This window comes from Anabrus simplex, chromosome 1 (genome assembly GCF_040414725.1).
Source record: "Anabrus simplex isolate iqAnaSimp1 chromosome 1, ASM4041472v1, whole genome shotgun sequence".
Lineage (NCBI taxonomy): Eukaryota > Metazoa > Arthropoda > Insecta > Orthoptera > Tettigoniidae > Anabrus > Anabrus simplex.
In genome coordinates this window covers 556,823,438-556,850,949 of record NC_090265.1, presented here as the reverse complement: position 1 = coordinate 556,850,949, position 27,512 = coordinate 556,823,438, and the positions used below count along the sequence as shown (strand labels likewise).

The 27,512-nt window shown below is 42.3% G+C and overlaps 1 protein-coding gene across 1 annotated transcript; it reads left to right on the top strand.

Annotated features, from left to right (window-relative positions):
* The first annotated feature begins 20 nt into the window (after positions 1-20).
* On the top strand, positions 21-17,562 carry LOC136857135 (glucose dehydrogenase [FAD, quinone]). Its single transcript, XM_067135544.2, has 2 exons — positions 21-72; positions 15,325-17,562. The coding sequence occupies exon 2, from the start codon at positions 15,330-15,332 to the stop codon at positions 17,229-17,231; it is 1,902 nt and encodes a 633-aa protein (XP_066991645.2). The 5' UTR covers positions 21-72; positions 15,325-15,329; the 3' UTR covers positions 17,232-17,562.
* Positions 17,563-27,512: the final 9,950 nt, after the last annotated feature.

Sequence of the window (27,512 nt, the reverse complement as noted above, 5' to 3'; positions counted from 1 at the left end):
TAACTCCGTGAGTAGTTCTAGTTGAATCCGAGGACTGCTGGCAGCTAATTTTGTCAGCTTCAAAAGGTCTGGGTAAGTAGAGTTCATACATCATATATATATATATATATATATATATATAGATATAAAGGACTATTCTGTCATGAATTTCAATTCACTTGATTTTAACACACTTCAGTATATGTATTTTTGTGTGTTCTTCTTTTGTAGAAAGTTCTTACACATTTATTAAACTTTAATAAACAACGCAGAGTAGTACACCGCGATAAAGGACTATACATGTTTGAGTCTTCTTCTTCTTCTTCTTCTGCCTGGTAGGGGTAGTGAAAGTATGTTTGGCTCACGGGAAAGGACGTGGGTTCTTTTCCCCTTATGGAAGCCAAAAATTTACAAAGAACACTTCCACTTCTGCACAGGCACATGGACCTAGGGCTCACTCAGCCTACATCAGAAATAAATTCCTGGATAATTCCTTGTGCAAAAGCAGGCGGATATAATAACAATATTCTTGGTTTCACGCCTCAATAACTATTTCTAAGCCGAGGTGCTAGAATTTTGTCTATCAGAAGTTATTCTACGTGCCAATAATTCTACCGACATGAGGCTGGCTTATTTCAGCATCTTCTAATGCCGCTGTATAGAGCTGATATTGAAGCCGTCAGCTTGGACTCAGAAGACCAGCGCCCTCCCACTCGAGCTTATCGGGCACAGAGCTGACCATTCTACCTAACACTTTTTTTTTTTTTTTGCGAGTTGCTTTACGTCGCACCGACAAAGATAGATCTTATGGCGACGATGGGATAGGAAAGGCCTAGGAATGGGAAGGAAGCGATCGTGGCCTTAACTAAGGTACAGCCCCAGCATTTGCCTGGTGTGAGAGTGGGAAGCCACGGAAAATCATCTTCACGGCTGCCGACAGTGGGGTTCGAACCCACTATCTCTCGGATGCGAGCTCCTAACCGCACGGCCAACTCGCCCGGTCTCTACCTAACACAGTGTCGAGGTTATGAACAGTGGAAACCTCTATCTTCAAACTCTATAGGTGTATTCATATAATGTACGGAGATGATTATGATTATTTTTATTATTATTCGCCGAAACCCATCAAGATATGACGGTCAATGGGTTAAATATTTATTGAAGGATTTCCTTACATACGACATTCTTTGTATTTCATTTTATTACAATATTTTCGACGTCGCCCCGACACAGGTAGGTCTTACGGCAACGATTGGATAGGAAATGGCTAGAAGCGGTAAGGAAACGACGGAGACCTTAATTAAGATACAGCCTCAGCATTTGCCAGATGTGAAATTGGAAAACCACGGAAAACCATCTTCAGGGCTGCCGACATTGGGGTTGGAACCCACTACCCCCCGAATTCAAGCTGCGCGACCCAATTCGCACAGCCACTTGGTCGGTAGTTACAGAACACAGCCATTTCGTATCTCAGCTATGATTTTACACATTATCATTCATTTTGTTATGATTACTAATAACATATGAAGACGGCGGGCCCAGATGATTCATGATACGATTTATTTTACTTGTTGATATTTGTTATTCTCAAGAAGATGACATTCTTCTTTTATATCTAAGCACTATAGCTTGTTAGGATGCGTTGTGAGTCTATATCAAAATAACGGCGGATATTAGTAGACTTGTGGTAGGCACTTTGGGCCAACAATGGATCATGTTTCTTCTTCACGAGAACATTTAAAAATCCTGTAACAAAAACAAACCAAAAAAATACCGATTCACACAACAATACACCTGTATACAAGCTGTAGAGTGTGTATAACAGAACTACTCGTAAAAGCCACAGCCTAGATTTATATCATCATCATCATCATCATCTGTTTACCCTCCAGGTTCGGTTTTTCCCTCGGACTTAGCGAGGAATCCCACCTCTACTGCCTCAAGGGCAGTGTCCTGGAGCTTCAGACTCTTGGTCGGGGATACAACTGAGAAGTATGACCAGTACCTCGCCCAGGCGGCCTCACCTGCTATGCTGAACAGGGGCCTTGTGGAGGGATGGGAAGATTGGAAGGGATAGGCAAGGAAGAGGGAAGGAAGCGGCCGTGGCCTTAAGTTAGGTACCATCCCGGCATTCGCCTGGAGGAGAAGTGGGAAACCACGGAAAACCACTTCCAGGATGGCTGAGGTGGGAATCGAACCCACCTCTACTCAGTTGACCTCCCGAGGCTGAGTGGACCCCGTTTCAGTCCTCGTACCACTTTTCAAATTTCGTGGCAGAGCCGGGAATCGAACCAGGGCCTCCGGGGGGTGGCAGCTAATCACGCTAACCACTACACCACAGAGGCGGACCTAGATTTATATTCTGTTTCAGAATTTCCAGAAGCATTTTATATTTTACGGAAATGTTACCCAACCCTAGAATTGGGAATTTCTGTAAACAGGTGTATCCTAATTACACCGGCAAGAAAATCCGGGATGAACTTTGTGTTATGTAAAGAACAATGCTGCAATAGGATTGGCGGAGAAAATGTTTTATTTTCAAGAAAATGAGGTTACTTTGATACTCCCGGGCTCATGATTCACAGAAGTGAACGTTTTGCTGTAAATTTTAAATGCGATATCATCATGTGCTAAAATTCTGGCTGGTAGTTCAATAACGTTTGATCCGTGACGATCTACAGTGGCATAGTCGCCATTACCGATTTCTTGCACACAAAAAATCAGCGAATTCCATTTTTTTGTGGTTTTGCCCACATATTTTTATGTAAGCGGCGTGTTTTGAAGAAGTGCTGGAAAGGGGTGTATTTGATACAAGCATACATAAATAATAGTTTGATGATAAGCATGTGGCAAAACAAGCAAAACCTTTATGACATCCTTCCCCTCCCCCCACAGAACAATAATTTTCCCACCAAAAGGAATGGAAGACGAAACCCACACATTAATTAATGAGTACCGTATTTGCTATTGTGGCTTTATCCCATATTGAGACGTGCTAATCGAATATCGTCAGCTGTTCTGGAATTTAATTTTAAATCAGACACCTAAGTCCCATTAAAATGGAGAGTAAATTTGAATATAATATACACTGTTCAACCGCTGGGCAGCTAAACAGCGGCTATTCCCGTCCACGAAGCACAGCTGACCAAGAGGACGTCTAACTGCGCATATGTGCCTAACCCCTTCCTCCTCCACTATCCTGCCACCTGCTCAGCGCTCTCACGGTTCAGGCGGCCTTGAAGTACTGGAGGCGCTTTAGCCAATCAGAATGCTACCTTTGTCCTTAATAATTTAGAAATATTCGAGAAGAATTGTTTGTTTTTAAAGACACTCTGTGTTGTATGTCCTCCGCTCTCTTCGCTCAGCGCCAGCCAGCCGCACGCACGCAAGCGTGGATCATTCGAGACTCGACGCGCAGTCTTCAGTGCGCGTGTCTGTTACGTCGTGTGCAGTATATAAGGAGCTCCCTGTCTGTCACTCATTAGGATTCCCCCAGTATCCTGCTCCAGAATACACTGAACGTCGAACACGGAGGCTACTCCTCTTAAAAATGTGTCTCGACCAGGTGGACGGAATTCTGGTAGTATGAGGTTTCACCTCAGGTCACTACTCCACTTTCCCGTTCCTTCATCCATGTCGAGCCCCGATGTTGTATGCCACACATCCCCAAGCTCACTCAAGCTCCGACACACACATTAGATTCTCTAATTGTGAACATAGCTTTCATTTAGTACAAGCTTATGAACTCAGACACTTCAAGTTAGAAGGAACTCTCTTAACTAATCTATGCTAGTGCAAATGATAGTTTTCAACTATCACGAACTATATCTTTCCCAAGAACTATCTTTTCAAGATAGCAGTGAGTGTAAATACATTCAGAGTGTACATAGTGTATAGAAACAGAAACTCTCTCAAGATTAATCATCTACTTTGCTTCAAGACAATTTTATGTTTTATTCCTGTACATACTGTAGAATTCTGTGTGAAGCAAATAAATAAGCTGTGTTCTTGTAAACCTTATCTTGTTTACAACACTCTGCAAGCTTCAAGAGCTTTCGTCAGAATGCTTTACGGTGTCATCTGTCCAGCCAGTCTCTCAAAGTCACGGCCACAAAAATCAGCCTATTGTTTTAAATATATAGATGACGATTATTATTATTATTATGAAGTCTCCATAAATGAAATTGGTGGATGTGAAGGTGGTATTGAAAACAAAAATATTTAATTATGTCACAAATAGTTTAAAACCGAGAGAGTTGGCCGTGCGGTTAGGGGCGCGCAGTTGTGAGCTTGCATTCGGAAGGTAGTGAGTTCGAACCTTACCGTCGGCAGCCCTGAAGATGGATTTCCGTGGTTTCCCATTTTCACACCAGGAAAATGCTGAGGCTGTTACTCAATTAACGCCACGACTCCTACCTTCCCTATCCTAGCCCCTTTCCCATCTTTCCGTCGCCGAAAACCTTCGATATCTTGTGCGACATTGAACAAGTAGGAACAAAAGTTTAAAAACACATAGATTCCCTCCTTCCCGCCCAAATTCTGACCCATAGCGAAACTAACATTATAAAGTGATAATCTACGTCCGTATTATAACGCTTAGCACTTTTAGCTGCCGTCCTCAGAGACCCAGGCTCGATTCCCTGTACTGCTATAGATTTTAAATTGCCAGGAGGGCTGGTACACGATTGAAGAGTTACGCGGAGCTCACATCGTTCGAGAGTATGCTTAAAAATGAGCTGCACCATCTCGAGAAATACGAGGTCACGAGTTTATATTTACATAATGAGATTATTACTATTAAATAAATTGCATGGTCGAGGCAGTAACGGTGTGCTTGGTTCACCAGGAACGACGTGAAGGAGGAGAACATTCATTCGTTTAGTCATTCATTCATTCATTCATTCATTCATTTTTGAGTTATTCCCTCTATGAATGTTGTTCCAGATTTTAAGATTTTCTGTTCGTATGTATTTAAGTGCTCGAAACAGAAATTTAAAAGTGTCAGTATAGTTTCACGCTTTCCATTTGCATTATACTGGCTTTGCGAACGAAACGCTTCCAGACTCTTTTTCTCAACCATGCGTTACGACGTACAATGGACCAAATGACATTAAAATGAATTCCATAAAAATGAGAAAGTCATAGTTTAGCACCGATAGAAAACGAAACTCAATAGTCGTTTAACAGGGAATGGGAAAGGATAATAGTTTTTAAATATTTTTTTAACGTCCCATTCACTCAGAGAGGTTATTGGCGACCTTGGAATAAGAAAGGTCTGGGACTGGGAAGGAAGTGGCTGTGGCCTGAATTAAGGTACATTCCCAGCATGTTTCTGATGTGAAAATAGGAAACCACAGATAAACCATCTTCAGAGCTGCCAATGATGCGATTAGAACCCATAAACTCTCGTATGTAAGCTTATAGTTACTCTGCCTGTGCCATGCAGTCAACTCTCGCTCGGTTTAGAATTATGTGATATCTCAACCGGCGCATGCAGATTACTGAAAATTTGGTCGGTCACTATAAAATAAGGAGCAGGGGCTGCGGGGTAAACCGTTACCTTTAAACAGCCCTGAAAATATATTCTTCTGTTGTATCGCCATCTAATTTACATAATATTAAGGCGTGGCATATAATGGAATACTCATCGATTTCATTGGTGTATTCATTTAGAAGTTGTTCTTCTGATCCCAAGTTAGGTGGCTCAATTCCGGCTGAGGCCGCGGCATTTCAGTTTCCAAATGTGACAGCTCCCTTCTACTGGTTTCTTATACGTTAACTAATTCCTATGGAACAAACTTCTGACATCTTATTAAGTCTCAGTGAATACCAATTGAAAGAAGTTAAAGGATTACAACTTTTTTTATTCGGACTTTTTGCTAGATTAACAGTCCATTTTTATCCTGGAAACAATATAACTGACATACTTGCTTGTCCAATCATTAGTAGTCGAGTAAGTTTGCCTGGTTATATAGCTCTACTCGGATCTACTCTTCTGGAAAACATGAATGTATGGTCATCTATTCTTAACCCTTCGGAAAATAATGAAAGAAAGTGGAAGCTAGGGGAACTAAGTCGCCAACCCTCACTCCCAATCTGAGATCCTCTGTGTTCCTTATTTCAGTTCCTCCTACTTCAGACAGGGGATAATGTGGATGTAATCTACCACCCTCACTTACAGGGACTGCTGGGCAATATCAGTTCGTGGTCTTTGAATGATATTTTTCTATTTGAAACGAAGAGTCAGAGAACGGAAAGCAACACTTACAGTATAGCTGCACACTCAGAAAATTACAAAGAAGGGTGCTGCGGTCCGCCTCTGTGGTGTAGTGGTTAGTGTGATTAGCTGCCACCCCCGGAGGCCCGGGTTCGATTCCCGGCTCTACCACGAAATTTCAAAAGTGGTACGAGGGCTGGAACGGGGTCCACTCAGCCTCGGGAGGTCAACTGAGTAGAGGTGGGTTCGATTCCCACCTCAGCCAACCTGGAAGTGGTTTTCCGTGGTTTCCCACTTCTCCTCCAGGCAATTACACCTTGCAACAGTCACCACATTCATACGGCCTGTAAGCCAGCCGAAGACAAATGGCAGTGACAATGAGGGTGATTATTGTTTTAAGATGAGTCTTGATGGAAATATTGCGATTTTTGACCACAAAATGGAAGTGTCAATTTTAATCTTAAACAATTCCGCAACACTGCCTCTTTCAAATCCCGTTATAATTTATTTCTAACGCTATTTTTAAAGCCGGATTTAAAGGGTAGCAGTTCAGCGTTTCTTTCACACTGTCAGCCAAAATTAGCTTTCAAATTATTTCGAACTACCATTTCAATAATACCGCTAGAATACATTTACCTTGTAGTAGGCCTGCGTTGTGCGTAAGAGGAAAAAGTCGTCTGAGGGAGTAATTTACAGTCCAATGCAGTTTTAAAGCAAGTATGTTTCTTAAAACTTTAAATTGCTTTTACCTACCTTAAAACGTTTTCAATTCTTTGCCATGAATAAAATGCTCCTTGCGACAGATTATTGCATTCACCTGAAATTTTCAGAGATTTCTTTAAATACGTACAGGAAGTGAAAGTAGGTCTACATTTTATTATCAGTCGAATATTACCCTCATATCTTTACTCCTGAAGTAGCACGAAACTAGACTTTTGCAGTATTGAATGAATAGTGAAAAATTAAAAAAAAAATATATAATCTATCCCCAATAGTTCATACTTGACAGCAAATCCCGGAGATGTTCTTAAATATATGAGTATTTTTGTCAAGTATGCAAAATTATAGCCCCAAAAAGTGAAAATGTTGCTGCTAAGATATATTTGTCAATATTTACTTTTTATTTTTTTATTTATTCAGGATTAGCAACAGTATAACGCCGAATTACAAAGACCCGAGCTACGTACACTAGATATGAATCTAAAATGAAAGATATATGAATATTTACAAAGGACACAAATCTACACAATAAAACTGTACAATCATACATAATACATAATTACATAAACAACGACATTAACAAAGGAAAATACGTTTACATTAAATACAGGAGCAGAACGGGAAATGTCATGACAGAAGTAAGCAAACGTTACGAAGATATCTAGGTTCTTGTTCATAGATAAGGTATTCAACTTTGCTGGAATACGTACAGAAAGGGACCTTTGGGTGAGAGAAATCCGGGAGTAAGGAATATGGAATAGGGTCTTCATTCTGGTACTACGGTGTGGGACGTGAAGGGGGAATAAGGAAACTAAATCTGGAGACCTAAACAGAGCATTAACTGCTTTGTATAGCAGCTTTAGGTCGGCTACTTTCCTCCGAACAGAAAAAGTCTTGTGTTTCAGTTTCCCAAGCACTTGGATAGTGCTTAAGTTGTGACATGCAGGGATCCTGGCTCTGACGATAGCACAGAAGAGAGATTCTACACGGTCAAGGTGAATGAGATTTGAAAAAGCAGAAATGGACCAGACTGGAGAGGCGTATTCAACAATAGGTAAGACACAGGAAATGTAGAATGCTCTCAGGGCATTTACATCTGTGATGTCAGGAAAGCTGTCGACTAAACCAAGGGGTGACATAGCTCGTGAGGTGGCTCTGTTTATGTGCGAGACAAACAACAATATACTGTCAAAATGAACTCCTAAGTCTTTTTGATTGTCAACAAGTGCAATCGGTTGGTTCAGTATGTGATATTCTTGTAGAAGAGGGGATTTACGAAGTGTGAACGAAATGGTGGAACGCTTGGAGGGATGAGGTTTAAGACGCCATGTACTGTAGTACACCAACCTGACAGTGAATCAAGTACATTTTGCAATTGGATTGTATCTGTGGGAGAATCGATCTGCTTGAAGATTTTACAATCATCTCCAAAGAGAAGGATTTCACATGAATGATGGGAGACAGTATCGATAAGGTCATCAATAAATAGGACAACCAATTAACTAAACAACTCCAAATTTTTGTGAAGCTATATCATATTAAAATATGTTAGTCTTTTCAGTTTGGTTTTCATGAGTGGTAAAGTTTAGAAGTTCAAAATTACAGTCATGACTCCACTAAGGAAACATAAAACACTACACAATAGGGACTACATCGACCCACATAGTTGTCCAAATCCGCAATTCAAATAGCGGTGAAAGGCCAGGAAGAAGTTGAACGCACAATGACACAGTAATCATCTTATTCACAAAAGTATATGAGCATGATTTCTTTGTTCCGCCCTATCACTTCGTCAAATGGTGTAGTTATAGAAATTGTTTTCAATATTTTTTACGCCGCACTGACCCAGATAGGACTTAAGGCGAAGATGAGATAGGAAAGGGCTGAGAAGTGAAAGGGAACCGACCGTGACCTTAAATAGGGCACAGCCCCCAGCATGTGTCTGGTATAAAAATGAGAAGTCACGGGAAAAACATCTTCAGGGCTGTCGACAGTGGGATTCGTACCCATTACCTCTCGAATGCACACTGATAACTATACTGCTAATAATAAGAGTTGGCGTCTGACATTTCTTAGAGGGAGGTCCGTTGACTGTCAGCCGAGGTGGGATAAAGGGAGTGGCTGTGTGGTTGCCATGGAAACGAAGGTGGGGCGACTGCGGTTGCCATGGAGATAAAACTTCAGGACAGCTCGTCTTGCAGGGAGTTGCCAAACCTGTCACTGTCACTGATAAGAACCTGATTGTTTGTATAAGAGTAATCGCAAATGGGACGACACCGCCTGGCCAGGTAGTCTACAACAGATTACAGCGGTCAGAATGAAGGAGGGAACAAGTGAGCCGGAAGCAACACCGTGAAATAGCACGTGCAGTGCTCCTCCCTCCAACCTTACCTGTCAGACGCCAACTTTAGTTAAGTCTAGTATACGTGACCAAATTCGCACATCTACTTGCTTGGTATTTACAGAACTAAGCTGTTTCTTATCTCAGCTATGCTTTTAGACATTAATCATCATTCATTTTGTTGTGATCTTCACCAATCAACACGACGGCTCCCGATGATCATGGATACAATTTATTTCATTTGTTGATATTTGTTATTCTGCTCGTAAAAACCAAAACCTAGATTTCACTACACCTCCCCAACAATTTAAGTTCAGTTTCAGAATTTCCATAAGTATTTCATATTAAACGGAAGTGAGGCCCAACCCTACTGTCGTGGAAAGAAGTATAGACACTCGAGTTAATAAAATGTTTGTCCTTCGGCTCACTTAGAAAAATGCTACACCAAGCTTATTTTATTCTACGTTTAATTACTTGAAGTAGAAATTTTTATCGTACCCAGTTAAAATTTTAACGCAGGTTTAACAAAAATGTGCCGGTAGTTCTTCCGTTTCCAACGGAGCACCCACTTTGAAAATTCATAACTTTAAATGTATTGATATGATCGTTACCAGACGTTAATAAGTATTATTATTGTTGATCTGTATACAAAGTTATTATCTCATCTGATATTTATGAGAAGGTCATTGTAAATTTTGTGAAACAACATTTCTCATTACTGGGTGATTCTGTCTGTCTGTCTGTTAGGTCATCAGCCCAGAGGCTGGTTGGATCCTCAAATAGCACCACCAAAGGTTATGCGGTTATAAGGAAACCGTAAAAACCAATGGCAATACTAAAATGAGGCGTACTAGGCAAGACGAGGAGTGAGGTAGTTTGCCATTGCTTTCCTCACTGGGTCAGAAAGTGCTATTGCAGCACGACTGACCCTATGAGCAACACCTTTCATAACACTCAGATGCACTAGTCGTGCTCTGAATGCCATTATTCAGCACCACCCATACCCCAGCAGCTTCCATATTGTCACAGCCATGGATGAGACTGGGACTTCGGTGAAAGCTACATTTTACTCTGGCCTGTGCCAAGAGATGGATACAAAAGTACTGTATCCATCAAGAAATGGCAGCAGGCAAAACTGGGTGATAATAGCCGTAAAAAATTTGGCGTTGTTGGTGTAGGTTATTTCTATGTGGAACAAATGATAAACAGTTTATTCAGGTATTAACTCGGGTGTCTATACTTTTTCCCACGACAGTAGCATTGGAAATTTATGTGTACAGAGTGTATCTTAATTACACCGACAAAAAAAATCGGGGATGCTCTTCATTGTTATGTTGAAGGATGGTGCAATCGGATTGGCGGAAAAAATGTTTCTTTTCGAGAAAATGAGGTTACTTCCGGGCGCACGATTCAAATTGTCGAACTCGCCGTATTTGCTTGACCAGATCGCAAATCGCTGCCCGCTGCTGTGCTTCAGAAGAGGAAAAAAAAGAGAAGGGGAGGGAAGGGAGGGGAAGTGGGGTGTATGATATACGGAGACAGAGATAATGCTCGGTGTGAATATACAAGTTTCTCGTCCCCTTAGCACAGTCGTTTCAAGCCCCAGGAGGCAGTACAATGTTTGTTCTGTTTATAGGCTGATGAACTAGCTGTTAGGCCCCTTTAACAATAAACACCATCATCATCATCATGTTCTGTCCATATTAACTACTACGTTTGAGGTATAAATTGGTGAGAATGACTCCATTTCGGTGAAGCAAGGAAGAAATGGCTGATAGCCATCTAGCCTATGGCGCAGCAAACAGCAACGGGCGAGAAGTCACGCTGATTTATAACGTTAGGCAACCTAATCACCGCCAAGTTCATCATTCAAACATTGTTTCCATTGGCAGGCGACTGCGTGAAGGAGGGCGGAAGAAAAATATGACAGTAGTGAGCATTTTTCAGCATTGGTTTAGTGTCAATATTTGTGCCGGCATTGTTGGTGACTATTCACTTGGGCCGTATGTCTTTCCTCCTCGCCTGAACGGTGAGGAATGCTACCGTTTCTCGGTAGAATCACTGCCTGGATTATTGGAAGATGCTCCTCTGGATATCCGGCAGCGAATGTGGCTGTGCCGCAATGGCCCTCCACCGCATTTCACTCGCCGTGTCACGCAGCACTTAAATGATCATTATCCATGGAAAATGATAAGCCGTGATTGGCCAGTTAAATGGCCTCAGCGCTCGGCCGATTTAACTCATATGTACTTTACTTGTAACGTGAAGATCGAAGTAGAACGGGGGGATATAAAAAGGTTTACTGTAATCAAATAATTGGGCGTATTGCGTCTTTCGTTCAGTATTTCATTCCTTTTACACTATCGTGTGCTGGCAACGAAGCATCTTCACGCGTGTTAATAATAAAGGAAGTTACTGAAACCATCAGACGAAAGGAGAAATAATCGGGTGCATTCCTTGACTGACAAGAGTGTCTCAATTGCTGCGTGTTCTTGTACTGCGCGAGCAATTAAGGTTTCTTAACAAACTAACTGTGGAAATTGCCTGTAAGAGACAAGGACAACTGTGTGCAGATCGAACGAAGAAATTTGTTCATCCGCGCGGAGCATTATCTCTGATTCCATCTACCATACATCCCATTTCCTCTATTGTTGGGAGATCAGAAGAATGCACATGCCCGGTGAGGCACGGGGAGAAGAGGTTTTCACCAGCAGAGCCAGTGACGCAATGGTTACCATAGCAACTCCACTACTACCCAGGCGACTTTAAATTATCTTCTACTGGCAGCTCTTCATTCTTGTCAGCTGTAATCCAGAAAACTGCAAAGTGTAAGTCAATGTTTTCGTGTAGCAAATAAGAGCCGATCTGTCTGGGCAGAACAGGAAGCTCGTGCTTGCAGGCCACATTCCTCATTCTTGCGTTCTTCTCATCTCTACACAGTACCTTTCCTGAAGCACAGCAGTAGGCAGCGAATTGCGCTCTGGCACAGCATATACGCCGAGTTCGTCAATTTCAATAGTTCGCCCTGAAGTAACGAAGTAAACTTATTTTCTCGAAAAGAAATATTTTCTCTGGCAATTCCGATTTCGCCATCGTTCTTTATATATATCAAGATAAGCATGCCTGATATATTCTAACGAAGCCGACAGTCCACTTACTGGGAGATGATGGCTCAAATATTTTAAATGCAAAATAGAACAATATATTTCAACGCTGAGATTGTTCTCCGTATGGGTTATGCATACAGACGTATTTGATTTGTATGTCTATGCACTCTTATTTTAATTACTTATTTACCGGGCGAGTTGGCCGTGCAGTCAGGAGCGCGCAGCTGTAAGCATGCATCCGGGAGATAGTGGGTTCGAACCCAACTGTCGCCAGCCCTGAAGATGGTTTTCTGTGATTTCTCATTTTCACACCAGGCAAATGCTGGGCTGCACCTTAATGAAGGCCACGGCAACTTCCTTCCCACTCCTAAGCCTTACCTATCTCATCATCGCCATGAGACCTATCTGCGTCTGTGCGACTAAAGCATATTTTAAATAATAATAATAATAATAATAATAATAATAATAATAATAATAATAATAATAATAATAATAATAATAATAATTACATAATTTTGAAGTTATTCGTTAAAGTTCGGTTTATTCTTCTACTTTGCTCGATCTTCGGCATCAGCAGGATAAACACCTACAGCTCACATATCCTCCATCAGGCAGTTTACCCACCGCTGCAATGTCGTTTCTTTTTCTCGCTATGCATTTCATCAATCGTCTCCATTTATTTTCTTGCCATTATCTTCCTCGAAGGCGTTGTCCATCTGGGATGAGTGTAAGTACTCGCTTTACGACAGATTCTGCGTTGGGTCTGGCGATGTGACCATTCCACATCAGTCTTGCTTCTCTCACTTTGTCGGGAATCAGGGCAACTCTAAAAGTTCTTAATGCGGTCTAATCGAATGATTCCCAGCATCCATCTAAGCATACGCATTTCCGTTTCGCGCAGAATCTCTTCCTATTTCTCAGTCGCCGACCAACATTTTTCACCCACCTCCACGTTACAATATTATTAATCAAATCCTGGCAAACTCTACGCGGTCTAAATAACATTGTTCTTAAATGTAAAATAAAAATGCATTATCTTGTAGAGTAATTCATTGGCTTTTAAATGGTATACGTACGTAAGTATACACTCCAAGTCTAGGAGCAGAGGAAGTTAGGATGTCTTGATAGAATGCATGTACATTACAACACAATTAGGCAATATCAAACTGATTGTAAACAATTTTTTTTTCAATTTTCTTTACGTCGCACAGACACGGATAGGTCTAGTGGCGACGATGGGGTAGGAAAAAGAATAAGAGTGGGAAGGAAGCGGCCGTGCACTTTATAAAGGTACAGCCCCAGCATTTGCCTTGTGTGAAAATGGGAAACCCCGGAAAACCATCTTCAGGGCTGACGACAGTGGGATTCGAATCCACTATCTCCTAAATGCAAGCTCACAGATGTGGGTCCGTAACCGCACGGCCAACTCTCTCGGTTGACTGTAAGACAGGACTCTGATAATAATTTCGTCCATGTACAAGAAGAACCATATTAATAAGATCAATGCGTATATTATAATGTTTTATTGATAACATTAATATTGCTATGCTTTACGCCCCACTAATTACTTGAGGAGTTTTCCTGAGACGTCGAGGTGCTAGAATTTTGTTCCGCACGAGTTATTTTACGTGCCAGTAAATCTTCCGATGTAAGGCTGATGTAACTGAGCACTTTCAAATACCACCGGACTGAGCCAGGATCGAACCTGCTACCTTGGTGTCAGAAGGCCTGCGCCTCAACCGTCTGAGTCACTCACCCCGGCACATTACAGTGACGCTGTGCTACATTAATAACTAGATGGGCAGACATGAGTAGATTTGTAACAATGACTGCTCTGATTGCCCGTTGGCCATCCTTGAAAGAGTCCCATGTTGTCTCCATTTCTGAATACCAACTTTTATGAATATGTCCCGTTTATTTCTGAGGTCACTGGAACCATGCTGGTTCACTTCGGATTTTGTTCGGTTCATTTTAAGACCAGATGACCTCTATCTTGCCACGTGATTTTCAGTCGAAAATTTCAACTCGAGATACCAGGATTCAACGGGACTCAAATACCGGTCCTCATGTTGGAAATCCAACAGTGCGGTGACTGTGCTCATCATGCTCCTCCCCGTTAACAATTATACTAGTCTTAAAACATGACAGAGTGAGGAAATATCTCTCTACACTTCCGCATGCCAATAGTTCGTGAATATAGGAACTCTCAAATACCGACTGACAGCAGCAGAATTCGACCCCGCAAATTTGAACAAAAAGGCGGGAGTCTTCTTTCTGAGCAACGCTGTCAGATAGTGTAGAAGAAGAGAGCATATATTTTATCTCCCCTGTAGTTGTATTCGTAAATATATATATTTGGAGAAAGATATTTTGTATTTTATTTCTGTCCTATAATACGATGTTATAGATTCAGATTTGTTATTGCCTAAGGTCTGTCTGTTAGGTCATCAGCCCAGAGGCTGGTTGGATCCTCAAATAGCACCACCAAAGGTTATGCGGTTATAAGGATACCGCAAAAACCAATGGCAGCACCAAAATGAGGCGTACTAGGCATGACGAGGAGTGAGGTAGTTTGCCATTGCTTTCCTCACTGGGTCAGAAAGTGCTATTGCAGCACGACTGACCCTATGAGCAACACCTTTCATAACACTCAGATGCACTAGTCGTGCTCTGAATGTCATTACTCAGCACCACCCATACCCCAGCAGCTTCCGTATGGTCACAGCCATGAATGAGACTGGGACTTTGGTGAAAGCTACACTTTACTCTGACCTGTGCCAAGAGATGGATACAAAAGTACTGTATCCATCAAGAAATGGCAGCAGGCAAATTGCCTAAGGATCCATACAATTACATCTAAAATGTGGCAAGAATCTGAAGCAGGAAGGGCACTTTTATAGACCCCGATGGTATGTTAACAAACAGCATGAAAATATGAAATTTCCCTCTATTTATTGCAGGCAAAATGGCATCTGTGTGTGAGCCTACCTCCTCTCATTGGACATCGCCTCATGGCTCATGTTCCCCAGGGCTGTCAGGTGCTGGAGCTGTATTGTTTACTAGTCTCATCTCCACCTTGCTGGATCAACAGAGTCTGGTAGGAGACACTTCTATCTACCCTGCAGACGCGACCAACCTGCTGCCGGAGTACGACTTCATCGTAATTGGGGGAGGATCTGCCGGAGCTACTGTGGCCAGCCGTCTCTCAGAGGTGGAGAAATGGAACGTACTTCTACTGGAGGCAGGAGATAATCCACCACCAGTGTCTGATATCCCAATGAAATTGCAGATATTACAGAAATCTGAGATAGATTGGTCTTACAGAACAGAACCCGAAGAGATGAACTGTCGAGGATTTAAAGACAGTCGCTGTTCTTGGCCGAGAGGTAAAGTGTTAGGGGGAAGCAGTATCCTCAACCATATGGTGTATATTCGAGGTCATCGATGTGACTACAATAAATGGGCACAGGATGGTAATACAGGATGGTCCTACGAAGAAGTGTTACCGTATTTCAAGAAATCCGAAGATTTCCGTTCAGATCTCATGAAGGATGAATATTATTCCCAGTATCACGGATCAGGCGGACCTCTAACCGTTGAACCATTTGGACACGAGAATCCTCTAGGCGAAGATTTGATCAGCGGAGGTGTGGAACTTGGGTATAAAAGACTTCATGATTTTAATGGCAAGGAAGCTATTGGTATCGGGGAGCTACACGGAACGTTGAGAAATGGAACAAGATGCAGTACTGCAAAAGCTTTCCTTAGCATCGCAAAAGAGAGAAAGAACTTGCATGTGGCTAAAAATGCTCAGGTCACCAAAATATTAGTAAACCCAGAAACAAAAGTAGCCTATGGAGTTCAGTTCTTGAAGAATGGTCGTGACATGCACGAAATTAAGGTGTCTAAGGAAATAATTCTGTCAGCAGGGACCATCAGTTCCCCTCAGTTGTTAATGCTGTCTGGAATAGGTCCCAGAGAACATCTGGAGAAGATTGGAATAAATCCTATAATTGAAGACTTAAAGGTTGGAGAAAATTTGCATGATCATATCATGCTTCCTATACTTCCAGTCGCAGTGGATAAGGACAAAGTGAGATCACCTACGTACAACCTTGATGCTATTTACAATTTTATGATGTATCGCACGGGAATACTAGTTCATTGTGATATAACGTGTTTATCAGTTTTTCTTAACACTCAAGAATCACCTGAGAAAGCAAATGAGAATTCTTGTCCAGATATACAGTTTCATTACTTTTTATTTCGAAAGAATGATACTGGAGCATTAACAGATTTCCTCCACGGCCATGGATTCACCGAAGAGATGAAAGCGGAATATAATAAGTTAATTCAAGAGAGTGATATTGTGTTATTTTCACCTGTACTACAAAACACAAAAAGCAGAGGGAAAATACTACTGAAAAATGGAAATGCTTTAGAACATCCTTTAATATACCCTGGATACTTCAATAACGCTGAAGATTTAACCACCCTGCTATCCGCGGTTGATTTTGCTAACAAGCACATAAAAACAAGTTCTTTGAAGAAGCATGGAGCAGAACTGAAGCAGATAACTGTACCGGCGTGCAGCCATTTGCAGTTCAACACTCCAGAGTACTGGCGTTGTGTGTTGCCTCAGATGGCGACCACACTCCATCATCAAGTGGGGACCTGCAAAATGGGCCCTGACACGGATCCTGATTCGGTAGTAAATCCCGAACTGAAAGTGCGCGGAGTGAAAGGACTGAGAGTAATTGACGCTTCCATCATGCCATCAATTGTTACTGGCAACACGAATGCTCCAGTAATTATGATAGCTGAGAAGGGGTCAGACCTGATTAAAGAAGAATGGTTAAAAAGTTAAAATTCTCTTCTAACGTTCATCATGACACGAACTTACAGTGAAATTCAACGGATTCGTTACAGATTTCACGGAGAACAAATTACCTTTTTGGAGAGTACTTTCAACCCACTAAATTCGTCCATCTCCAGCAACTCAGTTATTTTTTTAACTTTTCGTTTCATTTTGTAATATGACAGAAATGTGTATTTCATCTTATTGCAGTTGTATTTAATAGTTGATAGATTTGAATTTCAAGTTAAAATTGTTATGTTGAACCCTTGAAGAGCTCGCTCAGGCGTCAACATTGCGATATAATATTGTATAGGCTAAAATAAAGACTAATTACACATGACTAGTATTAATTTTGATTTATGTAATCGCTATCATCCCTTCCTGTATGCTTCTCTGGTACATTTTGTAACTTCATGTGGTATCGTTTCATTTTAGAGGGTTGGAATGCTGTGGTTATCAGCCACGAGCACTTACTACATGCGTCAGATTATCTGATGAGGAGCTGTCATATTTTCACTAGTGTCTGTAACTACTAAAATTCAGAATAAACTATAAAATCAAAGGACAAATCATACTCGTAGGTGACATATCCTGGGGAAGTATAGCATATGTGTCATTATATGGCTGATGAGCAATGAATTGAACGGAAATGGACCCGAGTACATGGCTGGAGGTTTCCTTCGCCTTTGGACAACTTTTGCAAAGAACGATCCATTCATTCGACTATCGCCGCCAGAAACTCTACGGATCTTAGAATAAATTATGTTCAGCTTCAAAGGGGTTGACCACTATAATGAAGTAATCATATTAATAATTGGCCGTGCAGTTAGGGATACGCAATTGTGAGCTGGCATTCTGGAGATAGTGCGTTCGAAGCCCACTGTCGGCAGCCCTGAAGATGGTTTTCCGTGGTTTAAAATTTTCACACCAGGCAAATGTTGGGGCTCTGCCTTATTTAAGGCCATGGACGCTTCTTTCCACCTCCTAACCCTTCCCCATCCCATCATCGCTATAAGACCTCTGTCGGTACGACGTTAAGCCAACTGTATAATAATAATAATAATAATAATAATAATAATAATAATAATAATAATAATAATAATAATAATAATAATAATCGTATGGTATCATTCACTATATGCAGGCATTTTGATTTGACGCCATTTACACTGCGTGCGCCTCAATTTCTACCCCGTGGCAGATAATCAGATCTCTGTTAATTGTTAAAAGAAATAACAGCGATATATCTGTATTAGATTTCTGCTCAATCGGTGTTGAAGTGTTGGCGTGATTTATGGAAAAAAAATTATGACTACGACAAGCATACCAAGACGAATTATCTGATCTACTAATAACGAATGCTACGGAGCAGCACGGTTCCTCTCGTTATTATTAAGAAAGGAAAGCGGCCTTCCTAGGTATTTAAATCGAAATTTTCAGCGGAATCGACTACGTCTTTTTCACAGCGTAATGTGGGGTCAATAATACAGAGTGTTGAATATTTCTTCACGGAGCTCGGTAGCTGCAGTCGCTTAAGTACGGCCAGTATCGAGTATTCGGTAGATATTGTGTTCGACCCACACTGTCGGCAGCCCTGAAGATGATTTTCTGTAGTTTCCCATTTTCACACGAAGCAAATGCTGGGGCTGTACCTTAATTGAGGCCACGGCCACATCCTTCCAATTTTGTATCCCTTTCCTATACCATCGTTGCCATAAGACCTATCTATGTCAGTGCGTAGTAAATCCAATTGTAAAATTATATTAATAATAATAATAATAATAATAATAATAATAATAATAATAATAATCGTACGGCATCATTTACCATGATAAATGATTGTAGAAAGGGAGGGAGTGAAACCCGGTGGCGGCACGTAGCCTACTCTTATCGAATAGCACCAAGGGGTCTGCTCAGGGCTTAACGTCTCCATCTGACTGAAGAATCGCTTTGCTAGAGGCTTTACGTCGCACCGACACAAATAGGTCTTATGGCGACGATGGGATAGGAAAGGCCTAGGAGTTGGAAGGAAGCGGCTGTGGCCTTAATTAAGGTACAGCCCCAGCATTTGCCTGGTGTGAAAATGGAAAACCACGGAAAACCATCTTCAGAGCTGCCGATAGTGGGATTCGAACCTACTATCTCCCGGATGCAAGCTCACAGCCGCGCGCCTCTACGCGCACGGCCAACTCGCCCGGTGACTGAAAAATCACCATCACCAACGTCATATGCACTCATTCCATACGAGCACTGCGGAGAGTTTTGGAGCTGATTTGGCATGCAGTCTAGTGATTAGAAAGTATATACCACCACCTTCCATGCCGTCCCTCATTCTGATGGTGAAACTTTTTCGAGCAATGCGAAACGAACCGCCTATCCACGGTGTCAGTGCATATAGGCTTAACATCTTTACGGTCATGACCACCGAACGGGCTGCACTGTAAATCGCGGATTATTTTACACAATTTATTTTTGTAGCTAATTCCCTGTTGTCCTCATGAAAAGAAAAGTTACTAAATAAATATACAAAAATGCTACACTCTTCGCATAATATGTAAAATACATAGTACTGATAATAATAATTAATAATAATTTCGTGTGGCTATTTCTAGCCGAGTGCAGCCCTTGCAAGGCAGACCCTCCGATGAGGGTGGGCGGCATCTGCCATTTGTAGGTAACTGCGTCTTCTTGTGGTGGAGGATAGTGTTATGTGTGGTGTGTGAGTTGCAGGGATGTTGGGGACATCACAAACATCCAGCTCCCGGGCCATTGGAATTAACCAATGAAGGTTAAAATCCCCGACTCGGCCGGGAATCGAACCCGAGACCCTCTGAACCGATGGCCAGTACGCTGACCATTCAGCCAACGAATCGGACAGATAATAATATGTAAAATGAAAACCAAGAAGGCGAGGAGACTCGAATTCATGCCATCGAGGTTCGTAGACAACTACGGTGACCGTCCGATCCGGTTGACTGTGGTGTAACTCGTCAAGTATGTATACGTTGCGTTGGAATCTGCGATTCATCAATTTTTCGGGAATTATTAGGTTGCGGACCTGACATGTTTAAGTAAAATTTGTTCGCCTTTTAGTGTTCTATCACCTCTACTTTGTCTGGCTCCATAGCTAAATTGTTAGCGTGCTGGCCTTTGGTCACAGGGGTCCCGGGTTCGATTCCCGGCAGGGTCGGGAATTTTAACCATAATTGGTTAATTCCGCTGGTACGGGGGCTGGGTGTATGTGTCGTCTTCATCATCATTTCATCCTCATCCAGACGCGCAGGTCGCCTACGGGTATCAAATCAAAAGACCTGCATCTGGCGAGCCGAACTTGTCCTCGGACACTCCCGGCACTAACAGCCATACGTCATTTCATTATACCTCTACTTTGTCTGAAGCGGATCCTGCGTAATGACTTTTTTACCCTACTACACGAGTTACTGTTGAGTGTCCTCCAACGGGTAGAGTGAATCTCCTTGATATCGGTTGGACGCAGGGTCTGACCTCTCCGTGTAAGTCGCTAACATCCTTCTTTGGCTGAGGATCTCGTTTTGCGTTTTTAACATGTAGGTTCGATACAAAATAACATAGAATAGAGACTTACACTAGGTAAACTTACTGCGTGTCAACGACAGGCCCACCCACCTAGTTCCAACCAAAGCGATTATTTCAATGGCGTTCCTTCATCGATCAGTTATGTGTCCTTACGCCATTACAAACAAAACAAATCCTATGGCACTTCAACCCCGAAGAGCTTTTGCTCAACAAGAGACCACTGATTAGCCCGAAGGCCTGCAGATTACGAGGTGTCGTGTGGTCGGCACGGCGAATACTGTCGGCCGTTATTCTTCGCTTCCTAGACCGGGGCCGCTATCTCACCGTCAGAGAGCTTCTCAGCTGTAATCATGTACGCTGAGTGGATCTTGAATCAGACCTCAGATCCAGGTAAAATCTCTGACCTGGCCGGGAATCGAACCCGGGGCCTCCGCGTAAGAGGCAAGGGGCAGGCACGCTACCACTACACCACAGAGCTGGCCATTACTCCAGTAATGTCTAGAAAATTTCACCTTCTCTGGACTTCCATGAAATATTATGTCCACGACAGCTATACGTCAGTGTTTTGTAAAATGGTTTCCCACTGGGTACAATAATGCTTACGATTACACTTTTGTACTTTTTTTTCCCTCCGAGCCTCAATTGCGAGCTCTTCTCACTTCCTTTATCCCGAACACTCCCCACATTTCGGTGAGTTTTGAGAATGTTTGATCGAGCTTGATAGCTGCAGTCGCTTAAGTGCGGCCAGTATCCAGTATTCGGGAGATAGTGGGTGTGAACCCCACTGTCGGCAGCCCTGAAGATGGTTTTCCGTGGTTTCCCATTTTCACACCAGGCAAATGCTGGGGCTGTACCTTAATTAAGGCCACGGCCGCTTCCTTCCCACTCCTAGCCCTTCCCTGTCCCATCGTCGCCATAAGACCTATCTGTGTCGGTGCGACGTAAAGCAACTAGCAAAAAAGAGAATGTTTGAATTTTCTAGGGATCTTGGGTTTCTCCGATACCAGGTCCTAAGTTTCTACGGTGCCTGAAAATCCTCATTAATTCGTGTTTCACTTTTGTACTTACTTTTATAAGCGCTACACTTCGACTGCCACAATTCATACAGATAAGTAGACTTTGAAATACCAGAGAATGTGTAAAATTGAAAAGGAAAACAGAAACAGAATTCAAAACATAATACCAACACTCGGTGAAATTATCTCCACAAAAATACCGATGATTACAACGTTAACGATGATGGTGAGAATGTACAGTGAGTTGGTCACGCGTTGCGAGTCGTAAACCTGTAAGAGGTGAATTGTGGTCGCCATTTTTCACACCAGGCCTGTATCTTAATTGAGAACAGAACAATTATATTTCCTAGTCCAGTGCCACTGAAGTATATTTGCTAGTGCGATGTATAACGACTAAATGAGAAGTATGATTACGATAATGATGATTACTGAGTTGCCCACATGAAATGGTAAAGATAAGCAGTCGATTTTTAACAAGAAATAGACCAATTCATAAGAGAGACTACCACCTGGTTCTTTGAATCAATCAGCCTCCAACAGAAAGTAGTCATTATGTAACCTACCAAGAACTGACATTATGAATACCGGAAGGCATTGTAACCGAGTACACCGAGCTCGATAGCTGCAGTCGCTTAATTGCGGCCAGTATCCAGTAATCGGGAGATCGTGGGTTCGAGCCCCATTGTCGGCAGCCCTGAAGATGGTTTTCCGTGGTTTCCCATTTTCACTCCAGGCAAATGCCGGGGCTGTACCTTAATTAAGGCCACGGTCGCTTCCCTCCACTTCCTAGGCCTTTCCTATCCCATCGTCGCCGTAAGACATATCTGTGTCGGTGCGACGTAAAGCAAATAGCAAAAAAAAGTAACCGAGTACCTTTGTCGCTAGCTTCTCAGTAAGGCGGCTGTGAGAGTTCATGTCCCTGTATTTCGGATTCTACATGAAACGTTAAGACCTGCTTTTTTCATCCTAAGACCAATAGTCCTCTTAAGCTTACTTGGATTTTATACAAATAATGGAAGTAGTTATCTCCCACTCTTTTTGGGTCCTTCATGTCTTGTGTGGAGACGGTTTGGCAGGACTGTAATTGGCTAGTATGACAGTCATCATAAGCAATATCCTTTACTGAACAGAATTATACCATCAAATATAGTCCTCCGTATCGAGTAATAAATTGCGGGATCGTCAAGGTTACAGAAATGTCAGTGATAAGATGTGTGGTCTCAAGTGTATCTCGCACGGGTGAGGAGCTTACTGAGGTCAAGTTTAAGCTGTACCAGAGCAGTATATCTCATATGACAGTGTGGTCTGCATCGAATTAAGTTAACCTCAGTGAAATTGGGAGAGTAACGACAAGACTCAACGCTTGAAATTAATTAAAACCATGCGGTTAGTTCCTCCCGTGTGGGAAATGTACTCGGAAACGCACATTGTTACATTTCGTAGAGTTTAAAGAGGTAGTGTTTGAATTCATTCACGGGTCGTAATTGTAAAACACTTCCCTGCGCGCTGTGTACAGATTTGATCATTAACTTCATGTGCTTGAGCGTATATAGCATTGATTGATGTCTTGTGTAATTGCACAATAGGAAGGAAGCCTGGGGTGCTACGTGAATGTTCATATCGGGATTATAACCACACGACATGGAATCCGAATCACGGGGAAGCGAGTCCTTTTTCAGAAACAGCGTCTGACTTGGTGAGGTGCATTTTTTAATTCTATTTTTATTGCTACTGGTTTAACACAGCGATGGTTTTTGGCGATGCAAGGATTGGAACGGGCTACGATTGGGAAGCTACCGGGTGATTTGGCCGTGCGGTTAGGGGTGCACAGCTGTGAGCTTGCATCCGGGAGATAGCGGGTTCGAACTCCAATGTCAGCAGCCCTGAAGATGGTTTTCCATGGTTTTCTTTTTTCACACCAAGCAAATGCTGGGGCGGTACCTTAATTAAGGCCACGGCTGCTTCCTTCCCACTCCTAGAACTTTCCTATCCCATCGTCAACATAAGACCTATCTGTGTTGGTACGACTTAAAGCAAAATTCAAAAAAATAGAAAATAAAAAAAGAATTGTGAAGGCAGCGGCCGTGATCCTAATTAAGGTACAACCACAGCATTTGCCTTCTGAAAAAATGGGAAAACACGAAAAACCGTTTTCAGGGCAGCCGACGGTGGAATTCGAACCCGCCGACTTCCGAATGCAAGCTTACCGCTATGCGACCCCAACCGCACGGCTAACTCGCTCGGTGGGTGAAGTGGTAACGACCATTATAACTGGTTAGGCTGCACCCCCTGCCTCACCCAATACATAGTGTAGAGTCTACGGTCTGTTTCTATTCCCCACAGCCTTTCTCACTCCCTGGTGGTTTGGCGGATGAGGATCTACGGCATAAATCTGAATCTGACCCAGTTTTATGTCTGAATGACCTTCTTGACGCCAACCCTATGTGAAAGCATGTATTAACTACTGCGTATCTCTGTAGTGGTTGGTAGCGAGGTGTGTTGTTTACGAATGAACGGGTGTGTATTGAGTTGTATACTAACACCCAGACCCGTATTCAGAGAAATTAGCCAGACGTGGCTAAACTCCCCGACCTGGCCGGGAATGGAAGCCGGTACGCTCTGAACAGGAAGTCTCAAGCTGATCATTCAACCAAGGAATCGTACACTGTAATGTCTACGATGCAATAATATGTATGTATGTATGTGTATGTTCAGTCGTCAGCCCTAAGGCTAGTTGGATCCTCAACAGCTCCGCCATCAGCTGCCATAGATTGCCTAGGCATCACTGAAGAGGTGTACTAGGGAAATGAGGAGTGAGGTAGTTTCCCGGTGCTTTCCTCACCGAGCCTGAAGTTGCTAATGCATATCAGTCTGTCGAGCCCACTGAAATGCATGCATCAACCGACCCTATGAGCAACCTTTTCACACCATTCATAGCAGGGACTGGCTGCATAAGGAATGGCATTGTTAGCATCGCTCATACCTCAGTCAGATTCATATTGTCAAAGCCAAGGATAAAACTAAGACAGGTCAATGAAAGTAACAAAATTGCTCTAGCCTATACCAGAAGACATGGTGCACTGTAAACACTAGGTCCCGCCGGCAAAGGCATATGTAATAATAATAATAATAATAATAATAATAATAATAATAATAATAATAATAATAATAATAATAATAATAATAATAATAATAATAATAATAATAATAATAATGTCCTACTCATTAGCTGAATGGTCAGCGTTGAGGCCTTCGGTTCAGAGGGTCCCGGGTTCGATTCCCGAACGGGTCGGGGACTTTAATCACCTCTGATTAATTATTCTGGCCCGGAGACTGGGTCTTTATGTTTGCCCCAACAATTTCCTCTTCATATTCACACAATACATTACACTACCAACCACCACAGAAACACACAACAGTGATTACGTCCCTCCATATCGGGTTGGCGAGTGTCTCAGACGGCTGAGGCGCTGGCCTTCTGACTCCAGCTTGGCAGGTTCGATCGTGGCTCAGTCCGGTGGTATTTGAAGGTGCTCAAATACGTCACCCTCGTGTCGGTAGATTCAATGGCATATAAAAGAACTCCTGCGGGACAAAATTCCGGCACCTCGGCGTCTCCGAAAACCGACAAAGAGTAGTTAATGGGACGTAAAGTATATAATATTCATTCATTCATTCAGTTATTCATTCATTCACATCGTTTTTGCCCTTATGGACAGTGTTTGAACTCGAATATCTCATGATGACAGAATTTTCACTTCTTTCCCTTCTTCCTCTTTTCTTTCCAAAATCTCTTCATCCTTTGGCTGTGCTCCTGTTTCCTTTGTTGCGTCCACAATGTTCTTGTCTTCTTCTTCTCATTTACTATAAATTTTGTATTACTGATTTTGTTTGTGAATTCTTTTCTATCTCCTATCGTTTGCCTGTTGATTCCCACCTGCCTTAAGTCTTCCTCTATTTCATGATACCAATTTGTTTTCTTGCTTGAAATGTTTACTACATCAAATACTTTCTTTCTATACGTCTGTTGTTGTCGCCCATTCTCTGTATGTGCCCATAGAAAGTTAGTCTGCGTTTCCTGATCATGTCTGTGAGTCTGTCAGTGTGCTGGTACAACTTTTCCGTAGATCGTTTCATCCACATGCCATATCTGTGTATTGGTCCAAATATTTTTCTCAGAATTTCACGTTCTATTTTTTCTGTCTCTATGATGCCTGATGCTCCAATTGAGGTCGTTTATGACGCATACAATACTTCCGGTAATACGACTGTGTTGCAGTGTCTAAGTTTGGCCTGTCTTGATATGCTTTTCTTATTATAATGTGACCATGTGAGTTTGTTTGCTTTCTGGAGTTTTTCGGTTCGTTCTATGTTACACTATTTGTTATGAAAACATTTAGTAGTAGAAGTCGTCGCACTGGCACTTTGCCAGAATGCAAGGGATTGATATATACGGGAACGTTTTTTTAGGAGACTGGAAATGTTGCCAGACGCCCTGGTAGGGGCCACCAACGGGAAAGATCGTTTGGTGCGACTACAGCCTCCCATAAACTGCCACTGTATAATACAAGGATTACAGCAATTCTCGAGTACAAGCTAGTGACCAAATAGTCAGATACTGGCTTCTAAAGTCCAAGTTAATATCCTGACGACCCACACATGTACCTTTACTGGATAGATGACATCGTGATGGACTACAGTTTGCTAGATATCATCATACTGGCAGCTGAAACACTGACGTTCTGTGCCGTTATCGGATGAATAGCGTTTCGCGTTATATCGTTCAGATGGTCATCAGCGAGTCTGGAGAAGACTTGGGGAGTGATTTCATCCGACATCTGTACAGTCTATCAGCGGCGTAGCCAGGAGGGGGGGGGGGGTTACTGGGGGTTAGTTCCCCCCCACCGCATCGAATTTTTATAAAGGGAAAGTTAACAGAAATTGACAATTAACTAAACAAACATTCAGAGACATAATAGTAACACCAATAGATCTGTTGAATCTATTGTCTAAGAAGTGTTCAAAATTGGATTTTAGATTGTAAACTGAACATACTATTCGCTGTAAAACTGCTAATCTTGGTCATACTGTTCTTGTTCTGTATTTTAATGTAAGAATTTGTAGTGTACTGCAATCTAAACATCAACACAATTCACTTGTATTAGTGACGTTATAATAAAAAGTCATGCATGCCCGTATCACATACGCACCTTCATTGTATTCTATCAGCATTTTGTAACTATAACTCTCGGCCCCTCCCTCTCCCCCATCGGCCGATCCTGGCTACGCTGCTGCAGTCTATCGTTACATGTAGCGGTTGATATTTTATGGTGAGGACAGCACGTATGTCTTGACGTGAATGCTGATCTGATCATTCACAATGGATCCTTAACTGCTCGACGGTACATTGACTAGATCTTAGTGCCACATGTGATTCCTCGCGTGAGGAAACTTGGAGAGAACGCACCATTTACACATGAAAATATTAAATTGTCCATCTAGAACTTCTAACTTGAAAGTGATCGAACAAGTCTGGGAAAAACTAGAGCAGGGACTTTCAGGGTCCATGCACCAGTGCACTGCAGGGCGCAAGGTGCAAGAGACGACTTCACGAGGTTGACCAGAGTGCAAATCCCTATCCTATTTCCCTGCATCTGTCTGACCCATTCGGACTGTCTCCACCTTCCTCACCTTCCCCGATGTTTCTTCCCTCACTGCG

What these genes read in the sequence shown, in the direction of transcription:
- LOC136857135 (XM_067135544.2), top strand. Translation starts at nt 15,330, where the DNA reads ATGGCATCTGTGTGTGAGCCTACCTCCTCTCATTGGACATCGCCTCAT.